This window comes from Gigantopelta aegis, chromosome 13 (assembly GCF_016097555.1).
Source record: "Gigantopelta aegis isolate Gae_Host chromosome 13, Gae_host_genome, whole genome shotgun sequence".
NCBI classification, from domain to species: domain Eukaryota; kingdom Metazoa; phylum Mollusca; class Gastropoda; order Neomphalida; family Peltospiridae; genus Gigantopelta; species Gigantopelta aegis.
This window is the reverse complement of record NC_054711.1, coordinates 40,755,653-40,770,675: the sequence shown is the minus strand read 5'-3', so window position 1 is coordinate 40,770,675 and position 15,023 is coordinate 40,755,653. Positions and strand designations below refer to the sequence as shown.

The 15,023-nt window shown below is 37.8% G+C and overlaps 1 protein-coding gene across 1 annotated transcript in view; it reads right to left on the bottom strand.

Annotated features, from left to right (window-relative positions):
- The window catches only part of LOC121387313 (myopalladin-like), a 30,382-nt gene extending 18,176 nt beyond the window's left edge, over window positions 1-12,206 (bottom strand). The window contains exons 1-5 of the mRNA XM_041518336.1: window positions 12,158-12,206; window positions 11,421-11,585; window positions 7,330-7,476; window positions 6,785-6,868; window positions 5,476-5,573 (exon numbers count right to left, since the gene is read on the bottom strand). Coding sequence (XP_041374270.1) covers window positions 5,476-5,573; window positions 6,785-6,868; window positions 7,330-7,476; window positions 11,421-11,585; window positions 12,158-12,206 — 543 coding nt within the window. The remainder of the gene's footprint in view (window positions 1-5,475; window positions 5,574-6,784; window positions 6,869-7,329; window positions 7,477-11,420; window positions 11,586-12,157) is intronic.
- Window positions 12,207-15,023: the final 2,817 nt, after the last annotated feature.

Here is a 15,023-nt window from a genome sequence, read left to right as displayed (position 1 = left end):
TACAATGCTTAAACACCGGTTTTAGACTTGCACACATGTAACTACATACATTTACAATGCTTAAACACCGGTTTTAGACTTGCACACATGTAACTACATACATTTACAATGCTTAAACACCAGTTTTAGACTTGCACACATGTAACTACATACATTTACAATGCTTAAACACCGGTTTTAGACTTGCACACATGTAACTACATACATTTACAATGCTTAAACACCGGTTTTAGACTTGCACACATGTAACTACATACATCTACAATGCTTAAACACCGGTTTTAGACTTGCACACATGTAACTACATACATCTACAATGCTTAAACACCGGTTTTAGACTTGCACACATGTAACTACATACATCTACAATGCTTAAACACCGGTTTTAGACTTGCACACATGTAACTACATACATTTACAATGCTTAAACACCAGTTTTAGACTTGCACAACTATAACTACATACATTTACAATGCTTAAACACCTGTTTTAGACTTACACACATGTAACTACATACATTTACAATGCTTAAACACCTGTTTTAGACTTACACACATGTAACTACATACATTTACAATGCTTAAACACCTGCAGTTAAGAAATAAATTTGGCTGCTTGGGTTTTTAAAGTTAAAAGTTAAAGTTTGTTTAACAACACCACTAGGACATACTCATTTATTAATTGGGAAGAAAAGGAAGTGTTTTATTTAACGACGCACTCAACACATTTTATTTACGGTTATATGGTGTCGAACATATGGTTAAGGACCACACAGATACTGAGAGAGCAAACCTGCTGTCGCCACTTCATGGGCTACTCTTTTCGATTAGCAGCAAGGGATCTTTTATATGCACCATCCCACAGACAGGATATGGACTCACTGACATGAATCGATCCCAGACCGACCGCACATCAAGCGAGTGCATTACCACTGGGCTACGTCCTGCCCCATGCTGGATTAGACAGACGTTACTCGACCCAGTTTACACAGAAATCCACATTACACAAATGGTATTTTGGACTGTATGTAATTAACTGACAGTGTACCATCTCTCTCTCTTTCTGTCTGTCTCTCTCGCTATCTTTTTTTTTCTCTCTCTCTCTCTCTCTCTCTCTCTCTCTCTCTCTCACTGTCTGTCTCTCTCGCTATCTCTTTCTCTGTCTGCCTCTCTATCTCTTTCTCTCTCTCACTGTCTGTCTCTCTCGCCATCTCTTTCTCACTGTCTGTCTCTCTCGCTATCTCTTTCTCTTGTCTGTCTCTCTCGCTATCTCTCACTCATTCTCTATCTCTCTTTCTCTCTCTCTTTCACACACTCTCCTCTCTTGCTCTCTCTCTCTCTCTCTCTCCCCCTCCCCTCCCTCCCTCCATCCCCTCTCTCTCTCTATTATATGTAAGTATGTATGTATCTTTTTTTCTCCTTTTTTTTCTGTGTTCAGTATCCAGGTATTCAGGTATGAGTTTTAGAGACTGGAGTGCTCGTTAAGGAACAGGTGATGGTCCTACTGTAGACAAGGTAAACACTGTTCTGTGTCAGCAGGGCGCGGTCTCAACACAGGGACTTTCTATAGGTGAACTACTTCCTTCAAAGGTCAAACTCAACGACTGCTGCAGTGACCTTTCTCAAGGATTAATTACATATCCAATGGGCCAGGAAATTAATGTTTGTTAACGACACCCCAGCACTCTGTAATCGGCAATTACAACCATCAGAGGCGAAAACAAGAGGGTATTAAATGTAAAGAAAAACAGGTTTCATACATTCAATCCAGTATGTTTGATTTATAAAAAGCACTGCACTAGTCTTATTACCTACGATTCATTGGGCTATTCAAAGGCCGTGGTATGTGATATCCTGCCTGTGGGATATATGGTGTACATAAAAGAATCACTTGCTACTAATGGAGAAATGTAGTGGGTTTCCTCTCTAAGACTATTATATTATGTCAAAATTATCAAATGACTGACATCAACAGCTGTTACTACAGTGTATTAGGAAAAGAAAGGAATGTTTAATGGCACCCCAGCACATTGTTTAATCAACAGCTGTTACTACAGTGTATTAAGAAAGGAAAGGAATGTTTAATGACACCCCAGCACATTGTTTAATCAGTAGTATAGTTACCAAGGTAATGGGGTGCACCATAAGGGTTGGGAGGGGTGTTAAGAGAAAAGGAATGAAAAGTATCAATGTTAGATGACACCCCAGCACATTGTTTAATCAGTAGTATAGTTACCAAGGTAATGGGGTGCACCATAAGGGTTGGGAGGGGTGTTAAGAGAAAAGGAATGAAAAGTATCGTGTTAGATGACACCCCAGCACATTGTTTAATCAGTAGTATAGTTACCAAGGTAATGGGGTGCACCATAAGGGTTGGGAGGGGTGTTAAGAGAAAAAGAATGAAAAGTATCATGTTAGATGACACCCCAGCACATTGTTTAATCAGTAGTATAGTTACCAAGGTAATGGGGTGCACCATAAGGGTTGGGAGGGGTGTTAAGAGAAAAGGAATGAAAAGTATCGAGATGACACCCCAGCACATTGTTTAATCAGTAGTATAGTTACCAAGGTAATGGGGTGCACCATAAGGGTTGGGAGGGGTGTTAAGAGAAAAGGAATGAAAAGTATCGTGTTAGATGACACCCCAGCACATTGTTTAATCAGTAGTATAGTTACCAAGGTAATGGGGTGCACCATAAGGGTTGGGAGGGGTGTTAAGAGAAAAGGAATGAAAAGTATCGTGTTAGATGACACCCCAGCACATTGTTTAATCAGTAGTATAGTTACCAAGGTAATGGGGTGCACCATAAGGGTTGGGAGGGGTGTTAAGAGAAAAAGAATGAAAAGTATCATGTTAGATGACACCCCAGCACATTGTTTAATCAGTAGTATAGTTACCAAGGTAATGGGGTGCACCATAAGGGTTGGGAGGGGTGTTAAGAGAAAAGGAATGAAAAGTATCATGTTAGATGACACCCCAGCACATTGTTTAATCAGTAGTATAGTTACCAAGGTAATGGGGTGCACCATAAGGGTTGGGAGGGGTGTTAAGAGAAAAAGAATGAAAAGTATCGTGTTAGATGACACCCCAGCACATTGTTTAATCAGTAGTATAGTTACCAAGGTAATGGGGTGCACCATAAGGGTTGGGAGGGGTGTTAAGAGAAAAGGAATGAAAAGTATCATGTTAGATGACACCCCAGCACATTGTTTAATCAGTAGTATAGTTACCAAGGTAATGGGGTGCACCATAAGGGTTGGGAGGGGTGTTAAGAGAAAAGGAATGAAAAGTATCATGTTAGATGACACCCCAGCACAGCTGTTAGTTACCAAGGTAATGGGTGCACCATAAGGGTTGGGAGGGGTGTTAAGAGAAAGGAATGAAAAGTATCAAGATGACACCCCAGCACATTGTTTAATCAGTAGTATAGTTACCAAGGTAATGGGGTGCACCATAAGGGTTGGGAGGGGTGTTAAGAGAAAGGAATGAAAAGTATCATGTTAGATGACACCCCAGCACATTGTTTAATCAGTAGTATAGTTACCAAGGTAATGGGGTGCACCATAAGGGTTGGGAGGGGTGTTAGAGAAAAGGAATGAAAAGTATCATGTTAGATGACACGCACATTGTTTAATCAGTAGTATAGTTACCAAGGTAATGGGGTGCACCATAAGGGTTGGGAGGGGTGTACAGAGAATTAGGAATGAAAAGTATCGTGTTAGATGACACCCCAGCACATTGATTTTTAATATTATCATCGGCTATTGGACGTCAAACATATGGTCATTCTGACACTGTTTTTAGAGGAAACCCGCTGTCGCCACATAGGCTACTCTTTTTTACGACAGGCAGCAAGGGATCTTTTATTTGCGCTTCCCACAGGCAGGATAGCACAAACCATGGCCTTTGTTGAACCAGTTATGGATCACTGGTCGGTGCAAGTGGTTTACACCTACCCATTGAGCCTTGCGGAGCACTCACTCAGGGTTTGGAGTCGGTATCTCGATTAAAAATCCCATGCCTCGACTGGGATCCGAACCCAGTACCTACCAGCCTGTAGACCGATGGCCTAACCACGACGCCACCGAGGCCGGTTAATCAACACAGAGACAAGAGTTAAATGGAAATGGAACCGAATCTTGTTTACAATGTTTGGAATGCATGGCAAGGCCGAGGTGGTCGGCTTTATTTACTTACAGCCAAACCCGACAGGCTGTAGAAACCAGCTCAAGATAAACGCCAAGTCCTTCCGCACCAGGAAAACGCAGGTAATATGTGTAGTGCTACATAAGCTTCGTGTTTACACCTTGGTCACAACTTGTAAGGGTTTTTGTAGTTGGGTGGGGGGTTTTCCTTCTCATTTTTGTGTCAGGCATCAAAGAAGTTAAAATGTCAATGTTGCAAAAAAATCCCATGAACATCTACTCAATAAATTTCTCACTCCAGCCAGTGCACCACGACTGGTACATCAAAGGCCATGGTATGTGCTATCCTGCCTATGGGATGGTGCATATAAAAGATCCCTTGCTGCTAATCAAAAAGAGTAGCCCATGAAGTGGTGACAGCGGGTTTCCTCTCTCTCTTTGTGTTGTCCTTAACCATATGTCTGACGCCATATAACCGTAAATAAAATGTGTTGAGTGCGTCATTAAATAAAACATTTCATTTCATTTCATTTCTACTCAATAAAAACAGTATTATATAGACTTTTATCAGAGGTTATAAAGTTAAAGTTTGTTTTGTTTAACAACATCACTAGAGCACATTGACTGATTAATCATCGGCTACTGGATGTCAAACATTTGGTAATTTTGACATTGTCATAGAGAGGAAACCCGCTACTAGCAAGGGGTCTTTTATATGCACCCACAAACAGGACAGTACATACCACAGCCTTTGATACACCAGTTGTGGTTCATCAGCTGGACTGAGAAGTAACTCAATGGGCCCACAGATGGTGGTCGATCTTAGACTCACCGCGCATTACCACACAGTCTACTTCAACTAATAAAGCAGGAAGAGATCTTTAGTATGGACTTTCCCACGGGCAAGACAGTACATACCATGGCCTTTGATGTACTAGCTATGGGCACTGGCTTATTTTAAATTAAAGCTGAATTGGGGTAAAGGTGAGATCATACCTCCCCCCCATTCTGCCCCCCCCCCTTCCCACCATACCACCTGACAACATTATGCTGTAATAACTACACCTATAGCCCATCCCATCATTCTTTAAATATGTTTTTTGTAAATAACTTCAGTTTTGTTTGAAGTAAGAAGAAAAATACAAGTGTTTTGGAAATAAAAAAAAAAGACTATTTTTGAGTGCAATTTACAAATCAATCAGATCAGAAATAAATAACTTGTAGTAAATTCCAGAGTATGAAAAATGGCATTCATTGTGGGACGGACTATAGCTGCTTATCAATGAAAAGGTGTATGATTAAAAACAATCAAAGTGGAGGTAACTCTTACCAGGTCAAGCGTTTCCCCGAGTAAATCTTCGACCAATCGAGACACATTCTGTTTCACGCGCTGTGTGGTCGACTCGTCAGGGTGCGGGATGTCAAAACCTAAATTATAAAAACAATTTACAAATATTTAATCAAATTAAAGTAACAGACTCCAGTTTTAAAGCACTACAGTGTATTTTACACTACTACAGCACATTGACTTATCAATCATCAGCTGTTGGAAAGAAAGAAAGAAAGAAATGAAGGAAGGAAGGAAATGTTTTATTTAACAATGCACTCAACACATTTTATTTACGGTTATATGGCATCAGACATGTGGTTAAGGACCACACAGATATTGAGAGAGGAAACCCGCTGTCGCCACTTCATGGGTTACTTTTTTCAATTAGCAGCAAGGGATTTTTTTATATGCACCATCCCACAGACAGGATAGTACATACCACGGCCTTTGATATACCAGTCGTGGTGCAGTGGATGGAATGAGAAATAGCCCAATCGACCCACCGACGGGGATCGATCCCAGACCGACCACGCATCGAGCAAGGGCTTTACCACTGGGCTACATCCCTTCCCTCAGATATTGGATGTCAGACAGATTTGGTAATGTCTGACATGTCGTTTTAGTCGAAACCTGCTATATTTTTCAAGTACTAGCTAGAGATCTTTTATATGCATTTTCCCACAGACAGGACAGCACATACACATGTACCACAGCCTTTAATATATCAGTCGTGCTGCGCTGGTTGGGATGGGATTAAACACCACTAGTCCACCGAGGTGATTCGATCCTACGACCCAAGCACCTCACACAAGCGCTCTCCTAACTGAACTATATCCTGTCCCTACATGGAAGAGAAGAGAGACAGTACATATTGTAATCTAACATAATGTGATTTTAACATCTTATCAATTTGTTATATTAATTATTATTTATGGGCGGGACGTGGCTCAATGGTACAGTGCTCGCCTGATGCGCGATCAATCTGGGATCAATCCCCATCAGAGGGTCCATTGGTCTATTTCTCATTCCAGCCAGTGCTCCACAACTGGTGTAACAAAGGCCGTGGTATGTACTATCCTGTCTGTGGGATGGTGCATATAAAAGATCCCTTGCTGCTAATCGAAAAGAGTAGCCCATGAAGTGGCGACAGCGGGTTTCTTCTCTCAATCTGTGTGTGGTCCTTAATCATATGTCCCATGCCATATAACCGTAAATAAAATGTGTTGAGTGCGTCGTTAAATAAAACATTACCTTCCTTCCTTTCTTATTTTTTAGTGGATGTAAAAGTCATAAAAGACTGAGTACTCACTCTCGTAAGCCAGGCGCAATCTCTGTTCAAAAATAAGGATGAGTTCCTTCATTCTGGCTCGATATGTTACCAGCACGTCACCATCTGTGAAAAACAACAAACAAAACAATCAACAAACACAACAATCAACAAACAAAACAATCACATCGTTAAACCTACATGTTCAGCAATGTACAGCAATTACATAGTTAAACATAGCAGAATTAAAGGTACAATATCTTTACTATACAATAACATCATTAACTAATTAAATGTAGAATAATAACACAATTACAGTTTTAATAAATGCATAATATCGCAACACCGAATTACCCATATATATATCATACATTATACTTTATACATATACACATACTGACTTACATGAGGTAGTACTAAAGGTGGGGTCACACTATCTAACTTTGACTTACATGTGGCAGTACTAAAGGCAGATTCACACTATTTAACTTTGACTTACATGAGGAAGTCGTAAAGGCAGATTCACACTATCTAACTTTGACTTACATGAGGAAGTCGTAAAGGCGGATTCACACTATCTTACTTACATGAGGTAGTGGTGCAGGCGGGACTCACACCGGAGGAAGGAAGGTGAGCCAGTGCAGACTTCAGCTCGGAAACCAGTCTGTCAAACTTCGACTTGAATTTGTTCTCCTCCACAAGCTTAGCACTCTCAAATGCTTCTTTGTAGATATCTAAAAAATAATCATATTTGTTACGGCTATGATTCAAGTCTAATTATGTGAAATCTTTGTAATGGGATGGATGAACAGCTTGTGTTGGACCAAACACCACCCAGGTTGTTCCTACATGTGGTTTGATGGTTCTGTATGCATCTGTGTGCAAGATATGGTCCGGACACAGATTTACTGTTATGTGCAGTAGACCATGAAAAAGTAGGTCAGAGTGACCTAGAAATAGTAAGCGAAAAACCATCATCCCAAGTTGTTAATACATGTTAGGTTTGGTGGTCCTGTATGCATCTGTATGCAAGATATGGTCCGAACAAGAAAACGTTAACAGACGGATGTATGGATGGACATACGTACGTACAGATGGATGGATGGACAATGCCATACCATAATACGACCCATCATATGATGGGTATATAAAAAGTTCAAGTGTGTTTTGTTTAACGACGCCACTAGAGCACACTGATTTATTAATCATTGGCTATTGCATGACAAATATTTGGTAATTTTTACATAAAGTTTTAGAGCGAAAACCAGCTATATATTTTTTCATTAGTAGTAAGGGATCTTTTTTATGCACCATTCAATAGACAGGATAGCACATACCATGGCCTTTGATATACCAATCATGATACACTGGCTGGAATGAGAAATAGCCCAATGTTTCACTAAAAAATTACCTTTATTAAAGGGACATTCCTGAGTTTGCTGCAATGTTTAAGATGTTATCGACTAACAGAGACTTTTTAACGATTGTAATTACATATCAAATATACTTTTCTGCATAAATTATTAGTGGCTGTATATTAAACGTGTTTCTGGTCGTTCTTATATTTGTACTAGGTTAAATTTCATTTTATTTCCTAAAAATTATTTTTTCGTACGTACGAAAATATTTGAAGACAAACTCCAGTTTGGGCTTCTTACAAATATTGAGAGGACCAGAAACACATTGAATATATACACACTGATATTCTAAATAAGAAAATATATTTAATATGTAAGTTTAATCGTAGAACTATTTTATTAGTCAAAAACATCTTACAATGCAGCAAACTCAGAAATGTCCCTTTAATATGTAAGTTTAATCGTAGAACTATTTTACTAGTCGGAAACATCTTACAATGCAGCAAACTCGGGAATGTCCCTTTAATATGTAAGTTTAATCGTAGAACTATTTTAGTAGTCGGAAACATCTTACAATGCAGCAAACTCAGGAATGTCCCTTTAATATGTAAGTTTAATCGTAGAAATATTTTATTAGTCGGAAACATCTTACAATGCAGCAAACTCAGAAATGTCCCTTTAATATGTAAGTTTAATCGTAGAACTATTTTATTAGTCGGAAACATCTTACAATGCAGCAAACTCAGAAATGTCCCTTTAATATGTAAGTTTAATCGTAGAAATATTTATTAGTCGGAAACATCTTACAATGCAGCAAACTCAGAAATGTCCCTTTAATATGTAAGTTTAATCGTAGAAATATTTTATTAGTCGGAAACATCTTACAATGCAGCAAACTCAGAAATGTCCCTTTAATATGTAAGTTTAATCGTAGAACTATTTTATTAGTCGGAAACATCTTACAATGCAGCAAACTCAAAAATGTCCCTTTAATATGTAAGTTTAATCGTAGAACTATTTTATTAGTCGGAAACATCTTACAATGCAGCAAACTCAGGAATGTCCCTTTAATATGTAAGTTTAATCGTAGAAATATTTTATTAGTCGGAAACATCTTACAATGCAGCAAACTCAGAAATGTCCCTTTAATATGTAAGTTTAATCGTAGAAATATTTTATTAGTAGGAAACATCTTACAATGCAGCAAACTCAGAAATGTCCCTTTAATATGTAAGTTTAATCGTAGAAATATTTTATTAGTCGGAAACATCTTACAATGCAGCAAACTCAGAAATGTCCCTTTAATATGTAAGTTTAATCGTAGAACTATTTTATTAGTCGGAAACATCTTACAGTGCAGCAAACTCAGAAATGTCCCTTTAATATGTAAGTTTAATCGTAGAACTATTTTATTAGTCGGAAACATCTTACAATGCAGCAAACTCAGAAATGTCCCTTTAATATGTAAGTTTAATCGTAGAACTATTTTATTAGTCGGAAACATCTTACAATGCAGCAAACTCAGAAATGTCCCTTTAATATGTAAGTTTAATCGTAGAAATATTTTATTAGTCGGAAACATCTTACAATGCAGCAAACTCAGGAATGTCCCTTTAATATGTAAGTTTAATCGTAGAAATATTTTATTAGTCGGAAACATCTTACAATGCAGCAAACTCAGAAATGTCCCTTTAAACGGTATCTGTCTTGACAGTGTCGACAAATACCAATTAACATAAGACTCGTTGTTATTTTCCACATTAAAAAAACACTTGTCATGAATCCTCTATAATATCTGCAACTTTGGGAAGGCACCTTTAAGTTATTTTTTAGCACTCTTCGTGATGTAACACACCGAGGAGGTCACAAGGTCATGAATGACACAAATACTCTCAACATGCCAACCAGCTTGGCAATATTTGAATTTCACAAAGGTATACTTTGACATGTTACTAGCAAAAACGATGTCCATAGCTGTGAACAAACTGACAAAGACCTGACAACAAGTGACCTCTGACCTCTTCAAAGAGGCCACATTACAAAGCGTGACTCGCGGGTTTCAGTTCTGTTTGTCCGACCCGGTTTCATGGAGGTGGCAACCATTTCTCAGGTGTGGCGAGAAACTCAGCCGTCCAGGGAAAATGTCATCGCAAAATGTCACAGCAAACGTAAATAGTAAATGTATAAAGTGTCTCAGGGTGGCGAGAACATGCGGAATGTTTGACGACACCCCAGCAAACTGATGCGTTAAATCAACAGGTATTTTTTAATGTTTATTTATTTATTTATTTATTTTTTTATCACACTGCGCCTCTTTTCCTTTCTCTCCTTTGAATCCCATCTCATTTCTTCCCATCTCATTTCTTCCCAATCTGGCAGCTCCTCCTATCTTTCAACTTCTTTTGCTGTCCACCTCCACATCCCAGTCCTTGCCTCTCCAACCGCGATGTGTGCTTGTCTCTTGTGGCTATCTGTGCCACACACATGCCATTCCCCCATCAGCTTTAGCTGTGGGCTTAATGTGACCACTTTAGAGAGTGTTCAGTAGTTACTTCAGGCATTGTTAAGAGGCACTTGTAACTACCTACTATGCACCCCTACTCCTGGCGGTCGTTAGTTAGTGCCTTGGGTCAGACCAGCTTTATTAGTGGCAGAGGATGAGGATGCCAGGTGGGTGCAGGGAAGTACACAGAGACTGCACCCATGGAGCAAGTTGAGGCAGGTAGGCGATAGTGTGGACATCTCAGAAGACAAAGTTGGAGAAAAACTGACAGAAAGGGTCAAAACAGATTGAAATCGTGGGAGAAATTGAAAGTTTTTTTTATATTAAGATAACGAGAATGATAGGCAAAGGGTGATAAATGAGAAAGATGAATGAATGTGTGAGCCAACTCAACAGGTATTAGTTAAAAGTTTCTTCTGTTTAATGACACCACTAGAGCACACTGATTTGTTAATCATCGGCTATTGGATGTTAAACATTTGGTAATTCTGACACGGTATTCAATTAAAGTTTATTTTGTTTAATGACACCACTAGAGCACAATGATTTATTAATTAATCATCAGCTACCGGATGTCAAACATTTGGAAATTCTGACATGTACAATGTACTCTTTTAACAGCAAATCTGCTACATTTTTCCATTAGCAGCAAGGGATCTTTTAAAATCACCTTGCCATAAACATGACAGCACTTACCATGGCCGTTGATGGTTTTGAAGACTGGCTGGTGTCAAACTTACTGGCTGAAAGAAGAACTCACATATACCAGCGAATCCATCAGTAATGAAATGAAAAATGTTTACGACATGGTGTTTACCTCGTTTCTCTTTGATCGGTTTCCCACTATGCAAGTAGACCTCGTGACTCTTGGTGTCGAAGCTGTTTTCAATCTGGTTGCTAGGCAATATGAGTGTTTCCAAGGAGGAGGCTCGTGCCACTGGCTTGTCGAGGACTGGGGTTCGGTGGCTGGGTACTGGCAATTCTGTCAAGAACAAAACAAAACAAAATAATAATTTATTGTAACACAGAAGGAGATCTGTAACATAATACACAAGGCTGCTTTATCAGCTCATTTCCGGTCATTCTGACCTCTCCTCCTTTTTGATCTGCACTGTCGACTGTCTTCTTTGTACTTACTTGATGCCACACTTAAAGGCATACTGTCACGGATTTAAGAACCTTATTTCTCCAAAAATGGATAATAACTAAAGATTACATTAATTGTTGGAAACTAAATCTAGCTATTGCTTCACCTTAACTGAACCATGATGGAGTGAAATCCATGTCAACCCTCTCAGCAATGTTAGTTTTTGAATTATGGACCATTGCCATAATTCAATTATTTTTACAAAATGTCTTTAATAAATGGAGTATGGTGGTTAAGACAACGGTTGAATAAAGTACATTTAGGGACAAATCAAATTATTTTTGTTCAGGTAATACTTTGTTAGACCATTAAATAGGTCAGTGGTCTGTGACAACATGCCTTTAACAAGGATTGTTTTTTGTGCTCAGATCCAGTCGACTATCGTACACACATCATGCGCTAAATACTGTGTACAAAGATGAATTCCATAAATCCAATGGCAATGGAAGCTGCCATTTTGTCACTTAAAATAGAAGTGGCTATATACATGGTGGCCGTGTGGCTAATGAGGGCTGGCTGTCTACAAGGCTACTGCATTTTGAAAGAAAGCCCAATGTAATGCCATCTTACCCCATTCTCAACTTTTCCGTGCTAAGCATGAGTTAGTTATATGCAGTCCGAACCAAATTTTTAACAACTACAATAAATCTCCAACTTTTACTTTTCATTAAATTTTACCTACATTTTGTCCAGACAGAAATCTTGAAAAAACCCACATTACAATGACACAGATTCCACATACTAGATGATAACTATGTCACCTATATCGACTTTGCAGAGATCGCAGAGGGCAAAAAGAATGTAATTTTGTGCCGTCTGCCATTTTGCCTTTTTTTATGGAATACTCTCCAAGAGGGTGAAATGATATGACTTAATCTAACATGTGTTATAATATAAAGCAAACGTGATGTTATATTAAATATATTTTTAAAGTTTGTTTTGTTTAAAGATACCACTAGAGCACATTGATTTCATATTAATTATGTCACATACATGTACAAGTGTACTTCGGAGGCTTTCACCCCTCTTGAAGAGTATTCCATAAAAGAAGTAAAATGGCAGACAGCAGAAAACTGCATGTGTTTTGCCCTAAGCGATCTCAGCAAAGTCGATATTGATGACATTGTTACATTCTCATATGTGGAATCTGTATCACTGTAATGGTGTTTTTCACGATTTGTATCTGGACAAAATTTAGAGAAAATTTATAAAGGAAACCGACCATCTGAATTTTATCAAGTCTCATGTGGTTGACTGCCTTCATTAGACTGAGGTTTTCTTTCATCCCTATTTCTGCGATAAATTCATACATTATTATTATTATTTTTTTATTATTGTTTTTCTATTTTTATTCTGACATTAGTACAAATGTAAAATACATAAATTAATGAATATTTCCTTTTTTTTTATTCTCTCTTTTATTTTGGCATTGGTACACAGGAAACCGGCCTCGGTGGCGTCGTGGCAGGCCATCGGTCTACAGGCTGGTAGGTACTGGGTTCGGATCCCAGTCGAGGCATGGGATTTTTAATCCAGATACCGACTCCAAAGTGGGTAGGTGTAAACCACTTGCACTGACCAGTGATCCATAACTGGTTCAACAAAGGCCATGGTTTGTGCTATCCTGCCTGTGGGAAGCGCAAATAAAAGATCCCTTGCTGCCTGTCATAAAAAGAGTAGCCTATGTGGCGACAGTGGGTTTCCTCTAAAAACAGTGTCAGAATGACCATATGTTTGACGTCCAATAGCCGATGATAAAATAAAAAATCAATGTGCTCTAGCGGCGTCGTTAAATAAAACAAACTTTTGGTACACATGAAATTTCATAAATTAATGAATATTTCCTGTTTTAATTATCAATATTTAGTTTGGCACTGAAACACATGTAAATTCATAAAATTAGTGTGGTGTTTTTTTTGTTTAGTTTTTTTTGTTTTGGTTTTTTTTTGGCATTGGTACAAAATATTATGTAAATTCATAACTTTATTAATATTTTCTTTTTCAGTTGTCTGTTTTTATTTTGGCATTTATACAAGTGTAAATTAAAACATTAAGTAATATCTTACTTTTCAATTCATTGTGTTCACTTTGGCATTCTTACATATATAAATTCATAAATTAATTAATTTTTTCTTTTTTAATTCTCTATATTTTCATTTTAGACAATCACTGAATTTATTTTACTAAAGGGCAGTAGTGTTAAAACACATATTACAAACACAGAAAACAATACCAGTGACGGTATAATTTAGGGTTGTACATATACTTCAAAAAGAAAAACATATAGATGATATTTCATGTTTTTTGTCAAATATGATTTATCATTTATCGAATAAAGTTTGCAATCATATCTCACGAGTCGCACAAGTTTGATATGATTGCAAACTTCACGAAATGAGATATAAATTATATTTGACAAAAAACATGAAATTTTCTATTTATTATATAACTTTTGGCAATTTACCTTTATTTTTAAAATGTGAGCAGCAATATAGTTCCGGCTTTCTTACAGTGAAGATAACACTTTCTACAATGACGATAACACATTTTAGAGTGAAATAGTGAAATTTTCACTCTAAAAGGTGTTATCATCACTGAGTGACTGATAACACTTTTATTTGACGGATATTTTAAGATATTTCACTAAATGTTATATAATAATATGAAATATCCATCATATATAATCCATGACACATTCCAAGAAGGTCTGTAATTGCACATTGAAGAGATACAACAACTAGATGTACTTACATCAGAACGAAAATTCACAAAACGAATGAACATTAACACATTAACACTCCCAACCGATTCATTACATCTTGTACCAACATCACGAGTTTGCAGACTTACTGAACACTCATTAATTAACAGTTAATGAGAAATCCCCATCCGCCGATATTATCCACTTGCACAAGACGCAGTGACAAGTTTGAAATAAATCTCATATTCCTCACGATGTGCTGACTGATCACAAATATTTGTACGAGTGTCACCAAGTACAGAAACTGCACCGGTGTTTCCATCGGCAACAAGAACTGAAGCAACTCGAAGACGCAGCAAAATCCACAAACGTCTTGTTCATCTTTTCTTTTTCTTTTTTGTTGACCCGTTATTTTCAAACGGTTTATAATTCACGCAAAACTCAACCTCATCCTCTCGTCGTGTTTGCGTGTGGATTATTTGAAATATTGTTATCATCAGCAGTTGCCATTTCCGTTGTCTGAATGCGGAGATAGTGTTTTGTTTATTATACAACAAATTAAAAGTTTGTTT